General features: G+C 58.3%; 3 protein-coding genes across 7 annotated transcripts; 2 read left to right on the top strand and 1 right to left on the bottom strand.

Annotated features, from left to right (window-relative positions):
- Positions 1–444: 444 nt before the first annotated feature.
- LOC144267903 (adenylosuccinate synthetase isozyme 2-like) lies at positions 445–6,728 on the top strand. 3 transcript variants are annotated; one of them, XM_077822320.1, is made up of 13 exons: positions 445–646; positions 783–885; positions 1,527–1,595; positions 1,933–1,983; positions 2,253–2,319; positions 2,638–2,745; positions 3,006–3,087; positions 3,437–3,563; positions 4,318–4,472; positions 4,701–4,825; positions 5,102–5,199; positions 5,590–5,739; positions 6,130–6,728. In XM_077822320.1, exons 1-13 carry the CDS (start codon positions 446–448, stop codon positions 6,180–6,182), a joined length of 1,389 nt encoding a protein of 462 aa, XP_077678446.1. In that variant the 5' UTR covers position 445; the 3' UTR covers positions 6,183–6,728. The 3 variants fall into 3 exon arrangements, with proteins under 3 accessions (XP_077678446.1, XP_077678447.1, XP_077678448.1); XM_077822321.1 differs by lacking the exon at positions 2,638–2,745; XM_077822322.1 differs by lacking the exon at positions 783–885 and having other exon boundaries at positions 604–646.
- Positions 6,729–7,891: 1,163 nt separating this feature from the next.
- On the bottom strand, positions 7,892–8,419 carry GNG3 (G protein subunit gamma 3). Its single transcript, XM_077822168.1, has 2 exons — positions 8,321–8,419; positions 7,892–8,020 (listed from the first exon to the last, which is right to left on the bottom strand). The coding sequence occupies exons 1-2, from the start codon at positions 8,417–8,419 to the stop codon at positions 7,892–7,894; spliced, it is 228 nt and encodes a 75-aa protein (XP_077678294.1).
- A 3,014-nt stretch (positions 8,420–11,433) lies between these two features.
- On the top strand, positions 11,434–21,174 carry BSCL2 (BSCL2 lipid droplet biogenesis associated, seipin). Of its 3 annotated transcripts, none has more exons than XM_077822237.1 (11): positions 11,434–11,517; positions 12,090–12,694; positions 13,119–13,200; positions 16,440–16,583; positions 17,086–17,220; positions 17,621–17,718; positions 17,970–18,111; positions 18,435–18,510; positions 18,682–18,765; positions 20,264–20,353; positions 20,875–21,174. In XM_077822237.1, the coding sequence occupies exons 2-11, from the start codon at positions 12,489–12,491 to the stop codon at positions 21,030–21,032; spliced, it is 1,215 nt and encodes a 404-aa protein (XP_077678363.1). In that variant the 5' UTR covers positions 11,434–11,517; positions 12,090–12,488; the 3' UTR covers positions 21,033–21,174. The 3 variants fall into 3 exon arrangements, with proteins under 3 accessions (XP_077678363.1, XP_077678362.1, XP_077678364.1); XM_077822236.1 differs by having other exon boundaries at positions 18,679–18,765; XM_077822238.1 differs by lacking the exon at positions 13,119–13,200 and having other exon boundaries at positions 18,679–18,765.
- The last annotated feature ends 2,897 nt before the right edge of the window (positions 21,175–24,071 follow it).

Here is a 24,071-nt window from a genome sequence, read left to right as displayed (position 1 = left end):
TTTTAGTCTGTGGAAGTGAAGTTGGCTGAAGACTACCATGTTATTCGTGGCCAGGCATTGATGATACGCGATGCTGCCATCTGAGTTTCTGGGACAGAACCTGTTCTGGATGCTGCCATCTTGGTTACTGGAACGGAAGCTGCCCAAGCGGCCGCCATTTTAGATCGTGTAATAGAAGCTACCTAAGGAGTCGCCACCTTGGATTCTGGATTGGAAGCTACCCAAGGAGCTGCCATATTGAGTGCTGGAATGGAAGATGCTTGAAGTGCAGCTTGCAGGGTAGGAATACATACATGCATGCGCGCGCGCGCACTCATCCTCCGTGCCGTGTCATGTTGGTTCCCTGAAGTGATAGGACCCTGGGCGCCGCCATGTTGGCTCTGGGCGCTGAAGCCGGCCTGGGCGCCGCCAGGTTCCCCTGTGTTTGGCAGGCTAGAGGTTGCGCATGGCTGGGGCAGAGGGCGCGCGGTCGGGCCGGGGCCAACAGAATGGGGATGGAAGTGGGGGGAAGCGGCCCCGGCTGGCGGCGGAGCCGGACCGGGGAAACCGGGTGACCGTGGTGCTGGGGGCACAGTGGGGGGACGAGGGGAAGGGGAAGGTGGTGGATCTGCTGGCCGTGGATGCCGACCTGGTGTGCAGGTGCCAGGTGAGAACGGGGGGCTGCTCTGCGGTGCCGGGGGAGCCCGGGGCGGGGAAGGGGCTCACCATCGGGGCGGGCTTAGGGTGGGGGTAGCTCCTGAGACCCCCAACGCCCCGTCCTCCTGACCGCCCTGTCCCCGCAGGGGGGGAACAACGCGGGCCACACCGTGGTGGCGGGGCTGGTCGAGTACAATTTTCACCTGCTGCCCAGCGGGGTCTTGAACCGCCATGCCACCTCCTTCCTCGGTGAGTGACCCCGTGCACCCCAATATCCCCCTGCAGCCCCACCTTGACACCCCATTTCCTTCCACAGTGAATGGCCCCAGTGCACCCCAATATCCCCCTGCATCTCCACCCTGACACCCCACCTCCTTCCTCAGTGGGTGACTCCAGTGTACCCCAATGTCCTTCTGCATCCCTGCCCCCAACACCCCCCCATGTACTCCAGTATCCTCCTGCCTCCCCACCTGCAGTGCTCAGCTGCCTTCTGAGCCACCATGTTACCTCCTTTATCACTGAGAGCTGTCTCTACACCCCATATACCCCAGTATCCCAATATTCCACACCTGGCACCCAGCAGGGGCCTGAACCGCCATGCCGCTTCCCTTATCTGTGGAAGACCTCCCTACACCCCATCTTCCCAATTGTCCTGCGGGGCCTGAACTGCCATGCCACCTCCTCATCGCTGAGTGACATCCTCCACTTGCATATACCCCATATCCCAGTACCCCCTGTATCCCCATCCTGACCGCCAACACCCCTCCAATAGTTGGTAGGCTCTTGACCTGGAATGCTGTCTCTGCACTCCACATCTCTACTAGGCCCTTTGCCCCTCACTCAGCCTCTTGCACTCTAACCTGTGACCCTTCTGCTGGGTGTGTTTCCAGGGAATGGAGTGGTCATCCACCTGCCGGGACTCTTTGAAGAAGCTGAGAAGAACCTTAAGAAAGGGCCTGGTGAGTGACCGAACCCAGCCACCCTGCTGCCCCCCCCCTCGGAGAGAGGGTCGGGGGGGGGGCAGGACTCCTGGGTTCTGGGAAGGCAGTGGGGTCTTGTGAGTTAGAACGGGGGTCGGAGTCAGGACTCCTGGGTTCTTTTCTTTCCTTGGTTACATAAAGGCACGATAAATAAATCCCAGTTCCCACGCTTTATAGCAGGGCTGTCAACCGGCCCCCTGCATGGGGATGGGAGGCTCAGGCCTGGCATGTAGAGTAGTCTAGGCTGCGGGGGTCCAAAGTGGGAGGCCTAGGGGTGATTCACGTTCCCACGGTGATGTGTTTTCCTTCCCCGCAGGTCTGGAGGGCTGGGAGTCCCGCATGGTGATCTCAGATAGAGCTCACATTGGTAAGTCCAGAGCAGCCAGCAGGGGACGCTGTCTGCATCCTCTGGGACTTCTCCTCCTACCCTTGGAATGTCTCCTATCAAGACCCAGGGGCACTGGGCCCATTGGGAGGGGATGACCAGGCAGGTGAACAGTGGAAGTGGGGGGTTGGGGGGTGAGTTGAGCGGGCTGTGTAAGCAGATGGGGAGGGGGCTGGTGGGGGCAGTGGTAGCAGAGGCTTTGGGGTGTCCCTCCCCTCTCACCTCATCTCCCATTCTCTCTCTTGCCACAGTATTCGATTTCCACCAGGCTGTGGATGGGATCCAGGAGCAGCAGCGGCAGCAGCAGGATGGCAAGAAGTGAGTGGGGGTTAACAGCTGGGTCCCCATTTGGGAGGGGCAGGAGGGATGGAGCTGGGTCTGGGCCTGGGGAGGATTGTGGCTGGGTCCCCTGGAGCAGGGCATTTCCTTAGGGGTTCCCCTTGGTCACCAATGGCAGTGGCTAGGCTGGGGTTGGGAGGAGGGAAGGCTGTTTCTGTGGGATTCCCATCCCTTGGTGACAGGGCAGCTCCTTTCCCTGCAGCCTGGGCCAGTGTGGGGAACATCCAGTCTGGCTGCAGCCTGGCAGGTAGGAGGAGCTCCCACCACAACCCAGCTCTGACTCTGCTTCCCTGGCAGCCTGGGCACCACTAGGAAGGGCATCGGCCCCGCCTATGCCTGCAAGGCTTCCCGCACCAGCCTGCGCATCTGTGACCTCCTGGCCGACTTCCATGAGTTCTCCAGGAAGTGAGTTGCGGGGGGGGCGGGGGGGGATGGAAAGGAGGGGAGCAATCCTTTCAGGAAGATGCCTAGGGGCCCCCGGGGATCCATTCATGCCCTCCAGTCCTGGGGCCCTCCCAGGATGCCCTGCCCCTGCCCTGGGGATCTGTTCACAGATCACACCCCACATGGCAGTGCAGGGCTTGGGTGTCTGTGACCCCAGGCAGCGCAGCGGCGTTTAAGGGTGCGCTTGTGGGCTTACTAGTCCCTATCTCTCTCTCTCTCAGGTTCAAGGTGCTAGCCCAGCAGTACAAGGCCACGTACCCGGCTCTCACCATCGACACGGAGGCTGAGCTGCAACAGCTGAAGGTGGTTGAGGGCCCCAGTGATGCCCCCCAGCTGTGAACCACCCTCCCCTCTGCCCCAGAAATAACCCTTCCCCCCAGGAGTCCCCCACCTGGCTGAGAACCAACCTGCCCCGCAGAAATACCACCTTCCCCTCTGGGGATCCCCTACCTGCCTGAGAACCACCCAGGAATTCCTCCTTGCCTCCAGGGTTCCCGACCTGGGTGTGAACCAGCCTCCCAGGAACCGCCCTCCCCTTCCCCTGGAAATACACCCTGATCCACCACCTGACCGAAAACACCCAGTATCCTTAAGTAGCCCCAGAGACTGAGTGGTAGCACCTCACCCATCTGATCCCAGCATCTCTCCCCAGGTCTATGCTGAAAGGATCCGGCCCCTGGTGAAGGATGGTGTCTATTTCATGCACCAGGCCCTGCACGGGCCCCCCAAGAAGATCCTGGTGGAAGGAGCCAATGCTGCCCTGTTGGATATTGACTTCGGTAAGTGTGGCACACTGCCCTTATGCCCAGTGTACGGTGGGTGAGGCCCCCCCGCCTCTGTGCAGTCTCTAGGGAGTGCCAGGCCTGAGCTTAGCTTTTCCCAGGGCAGCTTCAAGGCTCCCAAGTCTTGGGTTAGCCATGAAAGCAGGGCTTAAATCCGAACCAATATTGGCAGAAGCTACTGCCGTACTTTCTCCATGGCTTCCTGGAGCCTGTGTCTGTCTGACCCTGCATGTGCTTTGCCTGGGGCTGCCAAGATCGCCCTCTCTCCTCACTACTCCTGCTCCTTTGTCCCTAACTCCAGCCCTGGTGCTTTCGCTGTTGTGCTTTGCTTCAGGTTTCCATGGTCTCTGCAGGGCCCTCCATTCATCTGGGCTGACTGCACTTAGCTATAGATAAGCTATCTGGGCTGGAACCAATATGGTTGTGTGGCACCCAGCCATCCCTTCTCACCCTCCTCAGAGGAGGAATTAACCCTCACCCCCAGCAGGGAGCAACACAAAGTGAGTAGGGAAACTGAGTCTCATACATTGTTAATAAAAATAGCACCAAAATTTCCACATTTTGCACCCCTCCCTGCTCCATGGGGCTCCGCACAGCAAAAGCAGTGGGAGCCAAAGAGAACACGTTCTGATTACTGCAGTGCAGGCTGGGAAGAAAGAGTCCTCATCACAACTGGAGTCTGGGGCTGGGATAGTGGTGTGTTTGCTGCCACCCCCTGCTTAGCTCACTCTGGCCTCTCCTCTCTCCCCAGGGACATACCCGTTCGTGACATCCTCAAACTGCACAGTAGGGGGCGTCTGCACAGGCCTAGGTGTCCCACCTTGCCACATCGGGAAGGTGTACGGGGTGGTGAAGGCCTACACCACCCGGGTGGGCGTTGGAACCTTCCCCACTGAGCAGGACAACGTGAGTGTGCAGAGTGGGTCTGAATGACCAGTTGCGGAGTGGGGGGACATGTCCCCTGATGCTTATGGGTAGTCCCAGAGAGAGGGAAGTGGGATTCCATAGGATTCCCCCTGAAGGGACAGGGAGGACCCTTTGGGGCCCCCCCTGCGTCCCCCAGGGAGCAGGGAAGATCCTGGCCCTCTGGGGTCTCAGGAGTAACGGCCTGTCCCTTCCCCTTTGGCTCCACAGGAGATTGGGGAACTGCTGCAGTTACGGGGCCAAGAATTCGGCGTCACCACAGGCCGCAAACGCCGCTGCGGGTGGCTGGACCTGATGCTGGTGAGATACGCCCACATGGTCAACGGATTCAGCGCGTAAGGGCTACATCCCCTCCCCCACTGCACCCACCTCACAGCCTCAGTAACCCGCTCCACACCCACCCTGCCATCTCCTCCGCCATTACCCACAGCCTCACTAACTCCCCACCCACTCACCAATCCTCCCCTCCCATTGTCCCTCCCTTCCTACAGTCTCGCTAACCGTTCTCACCTCATGCACCCACCCCCCCATCAGTCACTGCCTCCCACGCACTCTGGTCTCGCTCCTCCCCACCCCACCTTGGCATAACCTGCCCCCTGCTCTCCCTGCAGCCTGGCGCTCACCAAGCTGGATATCCTGGACACCTTCCCGGAGATTAAGGTGGGCGTGGAGTACCGGCTGGAGGGGAAACCCATTGCCTACTTCCCAGGTGAGCCAGTGGCTGGGTTACCCCATGAAGGGGAGGTATTGCCCTTTCTTCTGCCTTCCCCACAATGAGAGGGCAGTGGCTTCTGAGCCTCAGGCCTTGTATCCTCTGAGCTTGGGGGTGGGAGAGGCTCCTGTAGGGGGAGTGGTGCAGGGCTCCAGGGGGGAGGGACTGAGCCATCCCTGGGTGGGGACATTCTTAGGGAGTGCAGGGAGCAGAGCTGTCTGAGGAGTGGGGGGATGGGGTGGCAGGACTGCCCTGGGAATGAGGTGGGGGAAGGGGCTTCCTGGGACAGGGGATAGGGGTTCCTTGGGTAGTAGGGGCTGAACCACCCTGGGGATAAGGGCTCCCTTGGGCCCTGCAGCAGCCAGTAAGCCTCTGTGCTCCCCGCAGCAAACCAGGAGCTGCTGAACAAGGTGTCAGTGGGCTATGAGACGCTGCCAGGCTGGCAGTGCAGCACAGAGCAGGCCCGCAGCTTTGCCGACTTGCCTCCGCAGGCCCAGAGCTATGTCCACTTCATCGAGCACTACCTCGGAGTGCCAGGTACGTCCACAGCCCTACTGAGCTGCCTGCTGGCCTGGCTCACAGCCGCAGCATGAGGGCCTGGGGATGGGCATGCTGGGTGCCTCCATCGGGATGCTGTGCAGTTCCCTGGAGAGGGGATGCCGTGGGACATGGGATCTGCCTCTCTCCTCCCACAGTGAAGTGGGTCAGTGTTGGGAAGTTCCACAAATCCTTCATCAAGGTTTCTGAAGCCTCCTCCTCCACCCAGATTGTCACCTGGGGAAGGAAGTTGTTCTGTTGGGGGGTGGAGGAGATCAGCCTTGCATCTGTGTGGTGGGGAGGGGCAGGGGAATCTGCTCTGTGTGGGGGAGGGATCTGCCCCACAGGGCTGGGAGTTCCCAGTTCTCACTCCCATCTCTCCTCTCACAGTGAAGTGGGTCGGCGTCGGGAAGTTCCGCGAATCCATCATCAAGATTTTCTGAGCCTCCCTGGCTGGCTGTCAGTCGCAGGGGCTCTGCCCCAGGACACCCCCAACACACGGACCGTCAGCAAAGGATCACAGGGACCAAGGGGCTGGGAGCAGCCCCACACATGCCTCTCACTCTGCCATGCACCCCCCTGCGCTGTGGGGGGCTCCACCCCTCCTGGGAGAGAGTGAATTGTCCCCCATCCCCCCTGTGCTGCCCATGCTGGGGAGCCCTGGCCTGTGGTTTACAGGCCTCCTGCCACACTCTGCTCCCCCATGCTGGAGGCTGGGCTATGCAGCTGCCCGCCCCCTCACTCCAGGACTGTGCCAGGCGGGCTGTGCTCACTCCATGAGCGAGGCCCCAGCCCAAATCCAGCTCCTGCTCCACCTGTCACTCCTGCCCCCCATGGGGACAAAGATCTCCCTGCCCTTCCCCACTGGGAACTCCTGTCTCCTCTCCCGCCATGCCTGTATCTCCCTGCTCTGCCCCGCACTGTGGGAAGTCTCACAGCTGCTTTTTCACTGTATAGAAATAGCTATAAAGAGCCATGATTTATTTTCACCATGAGCCCAGTGCTGTGTCAGTGGGGAGTGCGATAGGACGGGGGTGGGCACTGTCTGACACTGTCAGGTGAGGGGGCCATGCATGTCCCAGCACTGGGATGGGCTGGTGGGGAGTGGAGGGGTGCCAGGTGCTGTTTTTGGGGGTGGGTGGATTATTGTGTTTGTAGGAAGCCACTGAGCTTCCCCCAAAGGCTGGGAATTGGACAGGGGAGTAGGGGGTTTCTGGGCTGCTCCCTTCCCTGCTGGGGTCTCTGATCCAATCTCCGCTGGGATGGTGACTGGCTCTGGGGCCTATATCCTGGGCATCGCTCCCACCACTGAGCCCCATTGCTGGAGGCTGCCTACTCCCCATACAGACTGGGCAGTGTCCCAGCTGTCAGCAAAGCTCCTAGTGCTGCCCCTGACCCCCACTCACTGCTCAAGCTAGGCCCCTAGTCCCAAAAGTGCCCCCTGCCCACCCCACAAACAAGCCCCAGCCAGGCTCTTCTGATGGCACTGCCCATGCCCACCCCATCTCCCCAACCCAGGCCCCCTAGTGCCAGCAATACCTCCAGCACTGCCCCTGGTGCCGCAATAACACTCATGCCACCCCAGGCTCTGTGCCTCCTGTTACTTTATTCTCAAGGTCTCAGTTTACATTGTCTGGAGCAGCTGAGCCCTGCAATCTGGGCACTGCCCTACCAGCCCTGGGGGTAGGGTATGGGCCTCTTTCCCCCTTTGGCACCCAGGATCAGCAGGCTGGGAGCTGACACCCTCCCCCTCCAATGGAAATGGGGTGATTTGTGGCCGGTGTGACACTGCTGGGGGTGGGCCTGCAGCTTCAGCTGCCCCAGGCCTGGAGAGGGGAGCAGGACTTGGTGTGACTCCTGCCAGGGTGAGGTGTGATACCCCCTCCTGATTTGAGGTGTGTGGGGTAGGGGTGGGGTGGGTTCCCCCTGAAGGGGAGGGGCTTTGGGGACTTGTGCTCAGGGTAGGTGCCCTGTCTGTGGAAGTTTGGGTGGGTGGGGGGAGTGGTTCCAGCCAAACACCCAGCTCCAAAGCTGGTTTTGGGGGGAGTCAGGCCCTACCTGGGAAGTCCTGCCTGATCACCCGGGCAGGGTGTGGGAGAGGCTAGGAGTGGGGGTTATGGTGGCTGTAGCTGAGGGGTGGGGCAGGTAGGGCTCAGAGCAGGGCACAGAAGAACTTCTTCTCACGGAACGGGTTCTCGGAGGTGGGCACCGGGGTGATGAGTGGGTCTTCACAGGCGTGGGCATCACAGTATGTCATCAGGTCAGCTGCTGCCTTGGATACCTGCAGGGAGGGGAGGGGTGAGAACTCTGCAGGGTGGGCCCAGCGGGAAATGCTGTAGGGAGCAGGGGGGAGCTCCCAGCTACTCCAGCCTTGGCCTCTCTTAACAGGGGGCACTGGCTGTGGGGGGTGGAGGAGGAGTCCCCGACTACTCCAGCCCTGGCCTCTCCCCACAGGGGATGCTGCAGGGAATGGGGCAGGAGGACGGGCTGTGGGGGGGGAGTTCCTCGCTACTCCAGCTCTGGAGGTGGGTGGGGCCCTTTTCTGCCACAGAAGCTGTCAAGATACCATCCCAGTCCCCACCTTTATCCGGCACATGCTGGCCTCAATCTTGAGCTGCTCCACCATCTTGCGGGCCTGCCCGATGCTCATGGTGCTGTTGACGGGGGTTTCGCCCTTCATGGGGACCCTGTAGAGGGAGAGGATAGGTTGGGCTCAGCCCGGGCCAGGGTCATGGGGCACCTGGGAGCCTGTATCCTGGAGCGTCCTGACCAATGGGGTGGGCACAATGCCCTGGACAACTGCCCCTGCCCTCAGCTTCTTTAGGTCACTCCTAGCCCCTCAGCACCGTCCCCAGCTGGTGGTGGGTTAGAGGGAGCTCCAATCCTGCCTGGCCTCAGCTCCTCCCTACCAGCTTCCCCCTGTCTGCCCCACCCTCTCCTGGTCCAGGCTTTATATCCCTGACCCTGGCTGTCAAGTACTTCCCCTATAACTCAGAGCTCCCAGCTGCCTGGGGCACCTGTATCCCCAATCTTGGTTGCCCAGGACCACCTGGCCCATGGTTAGAGCATGTCCTGACAAGCCCCAGCACCCCTAGTTGGAGCTCAATCCCCTTGGGGAGGGTGTGGCAGGGGGTTGCTCCAGAATAACAGCTCCAATTTGCTCCAGTATGGCTACTCCTGCCCTGGAGAGATTGGGGTGGGGTCATTGCCCATGCGTGGGGGGGGTCATTGCCTATGGGTAGCAAGGTACCATCCGCTGGCCAGGAGTGCTGGATAGCTAGGGGCATTGTTCTAAGTACATGAACTGTTCCTCTTGAGTTTGGGGGAGGCAGTAGATGCAGAATGGACTGTCCTGCCACCATGGTCACTCAACGCTGGCGGCTGCCTGCCCAGGCTGAAGGGTGGGATTGTGTCTGCCCAGGGCTCAGTCCCAGGGAGAGGGGAGCTGAGGGGACCATCCCTGAGCCCGCCACCCCCCTTCTATCCCCAGGCTCTGGCACAATGGGCCCTGCGCTGCCCCACAGAATTGTCTCCTAAGACCCCGGGCTCCCAAATCCCAGACTGACCTGAGCACCAGGCTGAGAGGCAGGAGCTGAGTGCCCCCTCCCAGCTCTAGCCCATCCCTGAGCCCCTTTGCCCCTTGCTGAGCCCCTTTTACCCATCTGAGCCGCATCCTCGAGCCTCTCACTGTCTCTGGAGCAGCACCCGCTTCCCCATGGCACAGTGCTGGGCGCAGGTGCAGGATGACTAGCCCAGCCCTATGTGCAGACAAAGGGGCTGCTGCTTGCTTTGCTCTGCTTCTAACAACGCCAGCAGCCCACTCTGCAGCTGCACCCCCCAGTGCATCTGCCCCAGCCCATAAATGCAGCTTTCTTTCGATCCTGCCCTCTCTCTCTCTGCAATATGCCTTGGGTGCAGATGGGAGAGAACCCTGTCCCCAGCCCCCGTTTCCTGAGGCAACGGCATGGCGGGGGCCCCATCGACCATCCAGACCCACATGGGCCCTGACGGTACAGAGACGATACCAGGTGCCCCCTGCCCCCCACCCCCTATCGAGGCTGGCTGCCCCCTGGATACCCAGGCATGCCCCAGTGGCCAGTCAGGGCACCCCTGGGCACTGACCTTCGACGGTCGCTGCCAGATCTGGAGAGACTCTGGGATGGGCTCCCCTGTGTGCCCAGGTGCCCCGGGCGCCCTGCAGACGGCTCCGCTCCCTGTGCCTCCTCCGGGATGCAGCTAATTCAATGAGCCCGTGGTACCTTGAAGATGCTCAGAGCCGCTCGATGCTGGGAGCGGACCATGCCCGCTCTGGGGGGAGGAGTGCACGCCCAGCGGCGCCCGGCTGAGCTCTGGCTCCTTGCCCAGGCCCCAGAGTCCCCTGGTGCACAGCCCCAGGCAGGGCAGGAGGAAGGGAGCGAGCGCTGGCGGGGGAAGAGCGCCCCAGGAGGGGGCCAGGCAGGGACTGGGTTCCCGGCACCCCTGCACAGCTGCTGGTGGTACAGGCCCGCAGTAGCTGCAGTGAGGATAAAGTCTCCCCACCACACTCATTTGGAAATCTGACATCAGGGGCTACACCGGGCATGGGGGCTGCTACTATGCCTGGTTCTGAGACCCTCTCCAGGGAGCCTGGGGCTGGGCCAGTGCCTGGAGTGTGAGGGGGTGGGGAACAGGCAGCGGAGTTCAGCCCTGTTGGGGACTGGCTGGTTTCACACCTGAGAGCCTAAGGATAACCCCAGTCTAGGGAGAGGGAAACTGAGGCACAGAGAGGGGACCAGACATACCTGGAGCAACCCAGCAAGTCTCTGTCAGAGCCAGGGATAGAACCCAGGAGTCCTGGCTTCCAGCCCCCCGGTTCTCACCAACAGACACAACTCCATTCCCCCAGAGCTGGGAACGGAACCCGGGAGTCCTGCCTTCCCAGTCCCCTGCCACGTACCTGGGGTGGCAAGCAGGCACCTAGGACTGGCTCAGCTCTGTGTGGCTGGGCCCCAGTACAAGCCCGTACAATACAAGTTGCATCCGATGAAGTGAGCTGTAGCTCACGAAAGCTTATGCTCAAATAAATTGGTTAGTCTCTAAGGTGCCACAAGTACTCCTTTTCTTCTTAGTACAAGCCCTGCTGCCCTCTCCCCTGCTCCATCTTCCTCTAGAGCATTGTCTGGGGGAGGCCTTGAGGAGGGGGAGGGGGTCTCTCTGAGGGGGGTCCCCAGAGTTGGAGGGGACCCTGGGGAGAAGAGCAGATATACTCGGTGGAGAAGGGGGGCAGGGGGATCTTGCTGTGGAGCACATGGCATGGACGTGAGAGGGGTCTCCCTCGAGGGTGGGGGGCAGAGTCTTGTCTGGGAGCCCATCATCCCGGGGGGGGGGCGGTCTGTCTGGGGTGGGTCTGGTCTTGCTGTCTCTCCGGGGCTGGAAGGGACAGGACCCTGGGGGCTGCTCGGGGGGGACGGGGACAGGGACACTGGGCTGCGGGATCCCTCAGAGAGGGGCTGTCCCTGGAGTGGGAGGGGCCTCTCGGTGGGGATAAGGACCCGCGGGGTGTCTCGGGGGGCGGGGCTGGCCTACGGGGGAAAGGAGCGTTCGGGGTCGTTCGGGGATCGCGTCACCATGGAAACATAGAGAGGCGTGTCTTTAATTACGTGACGGACGGTGCCTGCAGTGGGAGGAGTTTTCCCCGTCCCCGCCCCGTCCCGCCCCGCCCCGCCCCGCGCAGTCTTTGCCAGCTCTCACTCACTCCCGGAAGAGGCGGAGCAGGAGTAGCCGATCCTGGACCGGGAGGTGAGAGACGTGCCGAGACCCTGGGACTGGCTCCTGGTGCACCCCGCCCGGGCCTAGAACTCGGGGGTCCGTGGTTTCTGCCTTGACCGCCGGGCCCTACCTCGCATCGGGCTGGAGTAGAACCCAGTAGTCCTAGCTCCTTCCCCTCCCCCCCCCCACCATTAGACCCCCGCCCAGGGCTGGGATAGAACCCAGGAGTCCTGGTTCTTAGCTCCCTGCCCCTCCCAGAGCTGGGGAGTCCAGGCTGCAAATGCCACCTGCTCTAACCACTAGACACCCCCCCCCCGAGTTCTTGGATAGCATTTCTCACAAATAGAACTGGGAGTCCAAACTCCCAGCTCCACTCCAAAGCCCTCCTGTCTGCCTGAGACTAGAACCTAGACATCTAGTCCTGCTTCCCACCCCCTTTCCAAGCTACTAATAGGCCCAAGCATCCAGACTCCTAACACATCCCTTTCCCCCTAGGCTGGCGCAGAACCCAGGAGTCCTAGCTCCCACTCATGCAATCCTAGTTTAGACTCCCCCATGTGGTTTCCATTCTGACCCTGTTTTTTGTGTCCTTTCTTCCTCAGATTGGCTCTGGTCTTTGGCCCCTGTGGCAAAACTCCAGCGTGTGACCAATCCCAGGGCAGCCCTGCGCCAAGCCTGTTGGCATGGCCCTGCTCACCATGTCCTGGTGCCAGTGACTCCCGTGGTACCCTCTTCCATGGCTAGAGACAATTACTGGAAGGCCAAGCGGCGCAGACAGGCCAGCCAGCCTGCCCTAAGCCAGTGCCTTTTCCCTGTAAAGGAATCCCTGAGCCTGGGCCCTTTCCAGCTGGGCCAAGAGGACTCTCCAGCAGCCTGAGCCATTTTGCAAGCGCTCAAGCAGGCACTGCTGCTCCATTTCCCCCCTTCCTCAATACAGGAGCTGGGGGCTCAGCTCTCCCCCCAGACGCCAGTGCGTGGCCACCCAGGGCCCCTGTGCCGTGATGGGTAGTACAGGGCCTTTCCTGCAATGGGCCCAGGAGGTGGCCGCACTGCTGCTCCTGCGGGTGCGGCGCACGGTGCTGCAGACGGCTATCCTGCTTTGCGTGCTGTTGCTGCTGCTCTGGGTCGCGGTCTTCCTCTATGGCAGCTTCTACTACTCCTACATGCCCACCGTCAGCTATGTCAGCCCTGTGCACTACAGCTTCAGGTGAGTGGGGCACCCCTGGGAGGGGCCAGACCCCCCTGCCTCCTAGGATGGGAGAGATTACTTAGGGAGGCTGTGGAAGCTCCTTCACTGGTGGTTTTCAGAAGGAGGCTGGAAAGCCATCTGTCTTGGTTGGGTTAGAACCAACAAATGCTGTATCTTGGCAGGGGGTTAGACAAGATGACCCTTGCGGTTCCTCCTAACCTGTGGTTGTAGGATTCTGTGCACTGCCTGAGCACTGCTCTGGGCCAGATCTCCTGGGCCCCTCCCAGCCCACACATGCTTTCTGGGGCTGTGGGTGCCTCTGAGCTGGGGTCTGCTCCCAAGAGTAAGGGTCTGACTTCCTGCAGTGGAAGGGGTGGGGGGCTGAAGCGGTCTGGGGGAGCTGGTGACTACTGAACATGACCCACTGCCTTCTGTCTCCCAGGACAGACTGTGGCTCGTCAGGCCCTGATCTCTGCTCCTTCCCCATTGCCAACATCTCCCTGGTCAAAAACAGCCGGGACAGGGTAAGTGCCAGTGGGCGTGAGACAGACCACTTGCTGTCAGCTCCGTGGGGTTCTGGCCCCCGGGCACCCAATGGGTTTGATGCTTTTATCTGGGACTAGCTGACAGCAGTGCTGGGGGGTGAGGTTAGGGAGCAGGCTCCCTGCTCTATTTCTGATACACTCTCCCTGCAGTGGGGGGGGGGGGGGGGCGCCTCTGGGATGGTTACATAAGAACAGCCATACTGGGTCAGACCAAAGGTCCATCTAGCCCAGTATCCTGTCTTCCAAGAGTGGCCAATGCCAGGTGCCCCAGAGGGAATGAACAGAACAGGCAATCATCAAGTGCTCCATCCCCTGTCACCCATTCCTAGCTTCTGGCAAACAGATGCTAGGGACACCATCCCTGGCCATCCTGGCTAATAGCCATTGATGGACCTATCCTCCATGAACTTATCTAGTCTTTTTTGAACCCTGTTGTAGTCTTGGCCTTCACAACATCCTCTGGCAAAGAGTTCCACAGGTTGACTGTGTGTTGCGTAGAAAAAAATACTTCTTTTTGTTTGTTTTTAAGCCTGTTGCTTATTCATTTCATTTGGTGCCCCATAGTTCTTGTGTTATGAGAAGGAGTAAATAACACTTCCTTATTTACTTTCTCCACACCATTCATGATTTTATAGACCTCAATCATATCCCCCCTTAGCCATCTCTTTTCCAAGCTGAAAAGTCCCAGTCTTATTAATCTCTCCTCATACAACAACCATTCCATACCCCTAATAACTTTTGTTGCCCTTTTCTGAATATTTTCCAATACCAATATATCTCTTTTGAGATGGAGGGTGACCGACCATATCTGCACGCAGTATTCAAGATATGGGCATGCCATGGATTTATATAGACTTGGGCAATATGCTATTTTCTGTCTTATTATCTATCCCTTTCTTAATGATTACCAACATTCTGTTGGCTTTTTTGACTGCCACTGCACACTGAGTGGATGTTTTCAGAGAACTAGCCACACTGACTCCAAGATCTCTTTCTTGAGTGGTAACAGCTAATTTAGACCCCATCATTTTATATGTATAGTTGGGATTATGGTTTTCCAACGTTCATCACTTTGTGTTTAGTAACATTGAATTTCATCTGCCATTTTGTGGCCCAGTCAGCCAGTTTTGAGGGATCCTTTTTGTAGCTCTTCACAATCTTCCTGGGATTTAACTGTCTTGAGTAGTTTTGTATCATCTGCAAATGTTGCCACCTCCCTGTTTACCTCTTTTTCCAGATCACTTATGAATATGTTGAATAAGACTGGGCCAAGTACAGACCCTGGGGGATAGCACTGTTTACCTCTCTTCATTCTGAAAACTGGCTGTTTATTCCTACCCGTTGTTTCCTATTTTTTAACCAGTTACCGATCCATGAGAGCACCTTCCCTCTTATCCCGTGACTGCTTACTTTGCTTAAGAGGGACCTTGTCAAAAGCTTTCTGAAAAGTGTGATGGGATCTCTGGGGTGCAGCCTGGGACCGTGGGACCACTGTGCCCCCTTAACTCTCCAGACTGGGCTGTCTCTCACAATGCTTTGCTAGAGACAAGCAGCAAACCTCTCCAGGCTCTGTTATCACTCAGCACAACTGCACGTGGAGCCCCACATGCAGCCAGATTGCATGAATGCTCCCAGAGCCACTCATGAATCACACAGAGAAAGGCACCAGTGCCAAATCCGCCCCCAGCTCCCAGCCTTGCACCTCAGGAATATACCGTCTTGCACTGTTCAAGATAAGCAGTGCAGGTTTGTTACTTGGTTCACCACTTCATCAATGGAAAGTGGATACACACCAGCCTTTGCAAACCTGAGCAGATCTACCAAACACTTCAGGCAAACTCGCTGATAAAGATAAACAGTAAAACAACTTAGATTTTAAGTGAGAGGCAAAAAGTCAGCGTTAGTTACCAAAATAAAATGTAAGTACACAGTCTAAACTCTCAACCCGATTAGACTGGGTAACATCTAGACTAAGCAGTTTTTCTCATTCCACTGGATATTGCAGTTCATAGTATACAGGTTTTTCCTTTAAACTTTGGGCCAGTCTCCTCTGTTAGACTGAAGACTTCCAGTGCCCTTGTTGCTTGCAGCATAGGTGGGGGCAGGAGAAAGGCCCAGCATGTGGCCACTGTGTTCTGTTCTGTTACCCTTAGTCCATGATATGCCTGGACTTGTGTTTTCCAAGCACGTCTGCTAGGCACTGCTGAATCCCCAGGCAAGGTTGAGCCATTCCCCTGGTTTGACCTTATGCAGGTGAGTCATTGCATTGTAGCTCCCTTGCTGGATAATGGCTGTTGATTTTGTTTGATACCTGCCCGGGCACTGAATACTTTCCTTGCTGTTGTCTCTGGGGACCTAATATCTGGCTGATTCCCCAACTTATAACATGTTTTACTGACAACCATACAACACAATCTCATAACTTCATATGCACTAATGATATACATACTTAGATAGAACAGTGACTTTCAGCAGATCATAACCTTTACCCTGATACCTTACATGCCATGCTGTGTATGCAATATCATAATTATATATAAATGAGGAATATGGGGATTACAGGATGCTCCCCCAAGGTATAGAATGTCACACTAAGTACACTGTGTCCACTGGATTCCCCCTTGTCCACATGCTTGTTGACCCCCCCTCCCCAAAGAATTCTAGTAGATTGGTGAGGCATGATTTCCCTTTACAAAAACCATGTTGACTGTTCCCCCAACAAACTATGTTCATCTCTGTGTCTGACAATTTTGTTCTTTACTATAGTTTCAACTAGTTCACTTGGTACTGAAGTCAGGCGGCCTGTAATTGCCGGGATCACCTCTGGAGCCCTCTTTAAAAATTGGTGTCACATTCGCTATCCTCCAGTCATTTGGTACAGGAGCTGATTCAAATGATAAGTTACAGACTACAGTTCATAGTCCCCGCTGTTCATCTCAGGGGGCTCTGGGAAGCTGTGAGGAGAGGCTGCCCGCTCCATCTCTGATGCTCTCTCCCTGCAGCGGGGGCTCTGGAACGGTTTGGGGGCAGGCTTCCCAATCCATCTGATGTACTCTTCCCACAGCAAGAGGTTCTGAGAGTTGGGGAGCAGGCTCCCTGTTCTAGCTTTGATGCGCTTTCCCTTCAGCTGTGATCTCTGGGAAGCTGTGGGGCCTTTAGGGTGGTTCGGGAGGGGCAAGCAGCACCCCCTTTCTCTGATGCCTCCTGCTGTCCTGTAGGTGCTGATGTATGGGCAGCCTTACCGCATCTCCCTGGAGCTGGAGCTGCCTGAGTCGCCTGTGAACCAGGAGCTGGGCATGTTCATGGTGGTGATGTCCTGCTACACCAAGGGTGGGCGCATCATCTCCTCCACAGCCAGATCGGTGAGTCTGCTGCCCATCCAATCCCCCTCTCTGAGCCATCCAATCGAACATTTCAGGGCCACACACACCTACAATCCTGGCCTTGCTGCCTCACGTAGAGCCTCCAGGGAGGCTGAGGTAGGGGTCCCCATGGCAGCTATTCCACCCGTAGCCAGGGGCTACAGTGACACTTCGGGTAGTATGGCAAAGGGAGCTGGCAGTCAGGACTCCTGGGTTCTATCCTTGGCTCTAGGAGGGAGTGGGGCTCGAGGATTAGGCAGGGAGGGCTGGGAGCCAGAACACAGGGGTTCTATTCTGTGCTCTGCCACTGCCCCGTGCAGTCTTGGGCAGTTCCCTTCTCCTCTCTGCAGTGGGGCTGAAGCCCTGGACTCCTCTCTGAAATCCTGGAAGATCCTTGGGCAAGAAGCAGCTCACTGCTGGCAGTGCCCCTAATGGCCACGGGGAGCTGGTGGGAGATGCTGGGGGCTGGGTTCAATGCCAACACTGCCTCTTCTCTCCCCAGACCATGCTGCATTACCGCTCAGGCCTGCTGCAGACCCTGGATACCCTGATCTTTGCTGGGCTCTTCTTCGTGGGCTTTGCTGAGCAGAAGCAGATGGTCGAGGTGGAGCTGTTCTCAGACTACCGGGAGGACTCGGTGAGGGAGGAGGCCTCTTCTGCATTAGCTGCCTGGATTGCTGGGCCTTGGCTGGCTGGCTGGCCTGGCCAGAGCCTCTGCTCCCCAGTGTGGGAGCTGATTGCCAGGAGTGTCCTGGATGCCTGGCGTAGAGACCCTCTCTTTTCCCTGCAAGTAATGGCTCCCCTTCCTGTGTGGGTTGGGAGCATGAGTGCAGGGGGGGAGTGTATTCTCGGCTGTCCGAGTTTGGTGGCTGGGGGTTACTGCAGCTCTGTCTGGTTTGGTCGGGAGGGTCACATGCCCTGGCTGTCTGAGTTGGGCACTGGAGCATAAGGCAGGTGTATGCCCTGCTGTTGGGGTTGGGGATCTTGTGATGGCCCCACCTGCAGCTCTGACCCTGACTGTCCTTCCCGACCCCCAGTATGTCCCAACTGTTGGAGCCGTGATAGAAATCCAGACCAAGCGGATCCAGATCTACGGGGCACAGCTGCGGATCCATGCCCACTTCAGGGGCCTGCGGTGAGGATTGGGGGGGGTGCCACTGGTGGTGGGGGGACGGATGGGACTGTCCAGTGCTGGGGGCAGTTCCTGGTGCGAGGGGACTGCAGTGCACTCAATTCAGCAGCCCCACAAAGCTGATCCCTATAATCTGCCCCATGAATGATGCTTGGGGGCCCATGGGTTAGGAGAGGGGCCTGTGTCTGGGACGGGGAAGACTGGATCCAGGCTGCAGCCTCCTAATGCTCAGGCTCCACCCCCTCTTGCCCCAGGTACCTGCTCTATAATTTCCCAGTGACCTCGGCCATCCTGGGCGTGGCCAGTAACTTCACCTTCCTCAGTGTCATCGTCCTCTTCAGCTACTTGCAATGGATCTGGGGCAGCGTGTGGCCCCGGGAGCCCCTCTCTGTACAGGTGAGAAGGTGGCTCCGTGGCTAGGGGAGCAGAGGGATGAGGTAGGGCATTGAACAGGGGGCAGAGTGGGCGTGAGGAAATTGGGGGGGGGGGGGGGGGGCAGGCTGTGGAGCTGGAGATGTACCCCATGCAAATAAGAGGGCAAGTATCTGTGCAGCAGGGTAAGGGGATAGTGCCTGGGGGGAGTTGGAGCAGGAGGCTATGCCCCACTATGCAGTTGGGGGTATGGGGCCCTGGTGGGGTGGGGGTGGCATTAATGGAGACACTGTGTTGCCTGGTCCCCCCACTTTCCTGTCCCCTTCTCTCCCCCCCGTCCCCCCCAGGTGAACATGCAGGATGGGGCCAGCCTGCAGCAGCGGCAGGAGGAGGCACGACGGTGCATGGCTTCCCCCAGGCCAGGTAAAGCAGGTTTAGGGGGGAGAGTGGGCTCTCCCTTTGTGTGGGGTTGGGGGGTTCCCATTTGTCTGTGGCTGGGGCGGGGGGGTCCTACTACTCTCACCTGAGGGGTGGCGCAGAACAGGTCCGGTCTTGGCCTCAACCCCTGCCCTGATGCTCTCTGTCCTGAAGCAGATGACCAAGAGGAGCTGACAACACCGCAGCCTGAGGCCATGGGGCCGGGCGAGAGTGACCAGGAGAGGGTTCCCCAGGGCACAGGTACTGACGATTCCCTTCCAGCTGGGTCTGTGGGGGAGGAGCCTGCGGCTGGGCTGTTCCCTACCTGCTGAGGTGGGGTTTGGGCAGGGAGGCAGGGCTGTTCTGTTAATTTAGGTGGACCCAAAGAGGCGAAGGTGTTAATGTGGCTCTATCGCTGCTCGCCACTGAATAGTGTTAACCAAGGCTTGGGGGCTGGAGTACAGAGCCCTCAGCCTGCTTAGCCCCAAACACCATTACAGTCCCCTGGAAACCCTTTGTTAACCATACAGAGCAAGGGAAAGGATTTGGAATGTGAAGGGTTAAGTCAGGCTTGCATTGTAACAACATCTCTTGTTCTCCCTCTCCAAATGGAGAGAGGTTTTGAAAGACCCCCCCCCCTTCTCCCCCCTCAATCTTTACACCAGGGTTAGAGGGCGGTAACTGTCCTCTGGGAACAGAGAAAACATTAGTTGAGATGGGCTGGCGCAGTTGTTGCTGTTTAAATTCCAATCCTGTTTCCTAGAAGAAAAACCAGCGGAGAAAGAAAGGGACAGCAAATGCAGCTTCTGCTGCTCCTCACCTGCATCTACTGCTGGCAAACACAGACACAGCCACCCATGCCCGTCAGCTGTTCTGACCCGCGTCTGGGCAACTCGTACCAGGGTTGGGCTGTTCGGGGCAGTACTTGTAGCTGGTAACAGGCTTACAGCAGTGTTGCAAAATGTGCAGCCTTGGCCAACTAAGCCAGAAGGCCAAAGGAGAGGGATATGCGAGAGAAGGAAGGAAAAGGACCTGTGAGGGGGTGGGGGTTGGGATTCAGTCAAAGCCAGCTGAGGTGGTGACATCTGGATCCCTCTGTCTGGTCAGGGTATGTCTCAGGATCAGGAGGTCAAAAGCCCAAGAATGGATCTGGGGGTCCCAGCGAACAGTGTGGGTGGTAGCCGTGATGGTGAAGCTCCTTCCTTTCTGCTCTTCTATCTCTTAGCCAGCATCTGTCTCCACGCGTTCCCCCCCCACCCCAGAGTCTCTTTCTGAGGACCCCGAAAGGCAGTGGGGGGTGGCCCAACCCATCCCCTTACGTTTTGTTTACCCATTAGCCTTAATTTCTGCCACACCAATTTGGATTGGTTAATTCTTGTTCTCGCACTTTGATTTCTGGCATGATTTTCATGCTCCTCTTGAGTCACATCAGTAGGTCTCTCTGAGACTCGTTGAGTCTTATTGCGAGTGCCCCTTTCCCATGCCCAGTTACTGCTACCAATTAGGGGGACAGTTTGTATTTCCTTTTCCAATGAGGGTATGGTTGAAGGCCCAGTCATTACTGCGGGCTCCCATGAGCCCACCAGGGAGAGAATGGAGCCTTGGCCAGTGTGGCCTGTTGGCTACGCTAGGAGTGGAGGAGGGGACAAGGCCCTGTGACCTGGCATGTCTTGGTGCTTTGCCCTAATTGCTATGCAAGGGGGCAGGACCCCAGGACCTAGCCCTGCCTCTGACCTGTGCTTCTCCCCTTCCCCTGCAGCTTCCCCCCCACAGCTACCAGGCGAGGTTCTGGAGACCATTGGCCCCGTAGGGGGATCAGCCCAGGCTAAGGAGCTGGATCTGAGTGAAGGTGGGTAACACAGTTCCCCAGCTTCTCCCCCTGGGGGCTCCAGGCTCCTCATAGCCCGACCCCCGTGCACCAGATCAGGGGATAGAACCCAGGTGTCCTGACTCTTTCCACTCTGCCCCTGCCCCAACCCATTAGCTTCCACTCCTTACCCACCGAGCTGTGGTCCAAGGCTCCAGCATCCATCAGGGCACCTAGAGACCCTCTGTTCCCAAGCAGGAACCTAGAACCCCACTGTGCAGTAGGGCTGAGGGTGAGGGGTGCAGCTGGGAACGGCTTTGTAGTGGGGAGTAGGCTGTCCCCTGCCCCTTGCCTCTAGCTTCTATGGGAGATGGGCTTTGTCCCCTGTGGGCTGTCTGTGTGCCCCTTGGGGGGTAGACAGAGGGTCCAGCCCCTGAAGGAAGGGATGTGTCTGCAGGACCCCTGCAGCTTCCTCTTGCTGGAGCCTATGAGAGCCCCTGCCCCCCCCCACCCGCCCCATATTGTTGCTCTTCTGGGATCTCTAACTGTCTCTTCTCCTGCAGAGACTGAGTTCGAGTCAGTGGATGAGTCCTCCCTGTTCACAGATGCCAACTACCCGCCCCCTAGCGGGACATTCCTAACGCTACCACAGCTGGGAGAGGGGGCTGAGCCCATCCCAGGGGCTGAGATCCGTCAGAGACACATCTGCTCCAGCTCCTGAGGGCACCATGCTTTCCCCCCACCCCCAACAAAAACAAAAAACGCTAACCTTGTTCCCTGGGCTCCCAGCTCATGTTTACATTCCAGCCTGCTGCCCCCTCACTTGGAACTGCTGTAATTTTAATAAACCACCTGCTAATGGACCCAGGCTGCTAGTGTGGGAGTGGGGTGGAGGTAGGTGCAGATGTTGGGGCTGTAGGGCACAGGAGGGCTGGGGGCCTCTCCATGGAGGTGAGGGACTAAATCACTGTGGTGAAGGGCTGAAATGAGTTGTGCTCCATCTCTTGCTCCCTTACCAGAAGAGGGACCCCTCCCTTCATGATGAGCTGGACTGGGGTCCCCCTGGCATCCGTGCTGCCAAGCAGGGCACCCATGGCAGCAGGCTGGGAGGCCCCCCCAGCTCCCCCATCCTCTCTCCACAGCCGCACCCCTTCCTGTCTGCTGTGCTGGCCCATGGGCCTCATCGAAGCCAGATGGGAGGGTTTCTCCCCACGCTCCTGAACTGAGCTCACTGCAGCTGGGAAGCCGGTGTGAGCTCTCCCGCCTGGCTTGTGTGATGTCTACATTCCAGAGGGCTCAGTAATGGCGGGGCTGGATTCCGGAGAGGGCTGTAAGCCTCGCAGGGGAGATGTCTGCTCCTGGCATGCTGCAGCCTTCACCTCTCACCCACCCCTGTGGGCACCTGGCAGCTGCGATGAGTGATGCATGGTTCAGGGCCAGGCTTCTGAGCCCAACCCGTACATCCCGCCACCCCACCCACCCACAAACTCCTTGCAGCCTTCGCCCTCGTGGTGGGAGGAGAACATTGTAGCTGCCAGACTGTCTTTCAGCTAAGTAGGTGGGGAGGGGGCAGTGCAATGGTGCTTTCCCAGCATGGGAGCTGCACTTGTTTATCCCCTGTTTGCAGGGCTTGGGGGAGGGGCTGGCCATCTCGGGGGGCACATCTACCTGCAACTCCTCAAGGCAGCTCTAGCTGCACGCCCCGCCTCCCTTCCACCAAGACCAGCTGTACTTTGGGGGCAATGTAGGCAGCAGGCACCTACACCACTTCCTGTCTCTGGACCAGCTATGAGCTTCTGGCTGTCCTCCTGTAGGCCATGCCTGAGACTGTTCTGCCTGCCAGCCTAGGTGAGCAGCCCCACCCAGCAGGGCAAGAATCTGCTCTCCTTGTACCCCCACCCACCCCCTTTGGGCCTGGGGGCTTCAAGGAGTAGCTTCACTGGGGAGTTTTTGCCCCTGTAGGGAGCTGGGTTGCAGGTGGCAGAGCTGGAGGGGGATGGAGTGGCAAGGGACGGCGGGGAAAGAAGAGCTTTGAGTTGTTGCCCTGGAGGTAGCCCATCCACTCCACAAAGACCGTAGAGGAGCCACCACTACCCTGCGCTCAGGTTGACCATGGCCTGGTGCCATCAGCCCAGTTCAAGCCGAGCAGAAAGGGGCTGAAGGCTGCTGTGGCCATGGCTGCCCTCGCACCTTGTGCTCTCTCTCATCCTTGTCCTTGCTGCTCCAGTCTGTCACTTAGATGGCAAGAGCTTCCCTAGCCAGCCCCAGCCAAAGACCCCAGACTGCTAGCCAGTGTGTGGCCCAGCCCTCCTTGCTGTTTCTGGGCTGGCCTAGCCTGTGGGTGGCCCAGGCATGGGTGCTGCTGGTTGGCCAGTCGTGGAGGGAGTGGGAGGCACAGTCCCTCTCCTGCTGTGGGGTGTTCCCACCCCTCTAGGCCTTGGGTGACATATGAGCCTGAAGCCCTTTCCCTTTCAATGAGTTGGTGGGGGCATAAGGTCCCTTTGTAAATGCACTGTGGGCTGCTAAGCCTTTGAGGCACATCTGGGAATGTTCCCCTATCCAGCTGCGTCATCGATGGGGCTGGGCAGTTGCCAATGGCCCCACTGGCTGCTGTAGGTGAGCTTGCGTGGAATAACGTGCTTTGGTGCAACCAACTCAGCCTGTTAACAGCAGGGACCTGGGGGAAGGGGCAGGCTGGCTCTGTCCCCAGTGCCCACCTAGCCGCTGGCTGTCCAGCCCCAGCTGCTGCTGAGGAAGGTGCAAGAACGCCCCAGTAGCAGAGGTAGAGTAACCTACCCCCAGGTTAGGTCACATCTTCTGCAATCAGCTTGAGCCCTGACACATGAGCGTTTCTCTCCATTCCCAAATCTTTGCTAGGATTAAGTACCCAACTCTGTCTTATCCTTGGGTGGGCAAATAGAGCTCCTGGCATGGGGGGAAATGGCAGGGGCCAGTGTGTGGGCACACAGCCCCTGGCATGGATGGGGGGGGTTGCAGAATCCTGTAATGGAGGCTGGGAAGGTGACACCCAGGCAGTTTTTAGGGGGAAGGGAGGAATCCAAGGATGTCCTGGGGGTGCAGTGGGAGTGAAGGCTCTGTCTATGAACTGCTCTTCTGCCCCACCCCAGAGGTGTTTGTATCTCAGCACCTACAGTCCCTCTGCTTCAGGTTAGTTGCTATTTTAGTGATCAGTTTGTTTGGAAACCTCGGCCTTATCTCTGCACCAGTGAAGTTCAGCTTTGACTCTGCTAGTGTTATTGAATGGTGCTGCCGCTTTACCATGGGGCAGGTGCTCATCCCCGTCTAGGCAAGGTTAAGGCTAACTGCTGGCTGGGGACATGGAGTGAAGCGAAGACGTGGTTGTCTGGCTCACTGCCCCCCAAAATGGACCCCGCTGAGGGATCCTGTTCTCTGCACCTACAAGCTCTGTTTTAGACCATGTTCCTGTCATCTAATAAACCTCTGTTTTACTGGCTGGCTGAGAGTCACGTCTGACTGCAAAGTTGGGGTGCAGGACCCTCTGGCTTCCCCAGGACCCTGCCTGGGCAGACTCGCTGTGGGAAGCACACAGAGGGGCAGAGGATGCTGAATGCTCCGAGGTCAGACCCAGGAAGGTGGAAGTTGTGTGAGCTGTGTGTCCTGAAGACAGTCTGCTCACAGAAAGGAGACTTCCCCAGAGTCCTGACTGACTTCGTGGGGAGCAGTTCCAGAGCATTGCCTGGGGCCTCCCTGACAACTGGTGGCAGTGGTGGGATATGAA

This window comes from Eretmochelys imbricata, chromosome 7 (genome assembly GCF_965152235.1).
Source record: "Eretmochelys imbricata isolate rEreImb1 chromosome 7, rEreImb1.hap1, whole genome shotgun sequence".
Lineage (NCBI taxonomy): Eukaryota > Metazoa > Chordata > Testudines > Cheloniidae > Eretmochelys > Eretmochelys imbricata.
The sequence above is the reverse complement of the archived record's forward strand: the minus strand, read 5'-3'. Positions and strand labels throughout refer to the sequence as shown.

Coding starts and splice junctions, on each gene's coding strand:
- LOC144267903 (XM_077822320.1), top strand. CDS start 446: ATGGCTGGGGCAGAGGGCGCGCGGTCGGGCCGGGGCCAACAGAATGGG. Junction 4,473..4,700: donor TCCCCACTGAGCAGGACAAC/GTGAGTGTGCAG, acceptor TTGGCTCCACAG/GAGATTGGGGAACTGCTGCA. Junction 5,740..6,129: donor GCACTACCTCGGAGTGCCAG/GTACGTCCACAG, acceptor CTCCTCTCACAG/TGAAGTGGGTCGGCGTCGGG.
- GNG3 (XM_077822168.1), bottom strand. CDS start 8,419: ATGAAGGGCGAAACCCCCGTCAACAGCACCATGAGCATCGGGCAGGCC. Junction 8,021..8,320: donor CCAGCATGTGCCGGATAAAG/GTGGGGACTGGG, acceptor CCCTCCCTGCAG/GTATCCAAGGCAGCAGCTGA.
- BSCL2 (XM_077822236.1), top strand. CDS start 12,489: ATGGGTAGTACAGGGCCTTTCCTGCAATGGGCCCAGGAGGTGGCCGCA. Junction 16,584..17,085: donor TCTCCTCCACAGCCAGATCG/GTGAGTCTGCTG, acceptor TTCTCTCCCCAG/ACCATGCTGCATTACCGCTC. Junction 17,221..17,620: donor CAGACTACCGGGAGGACTCG/GTGAGGGAGGAG, acceptor CCCGACCCCCAG/TATGTCCCAACTGTTGGAGC.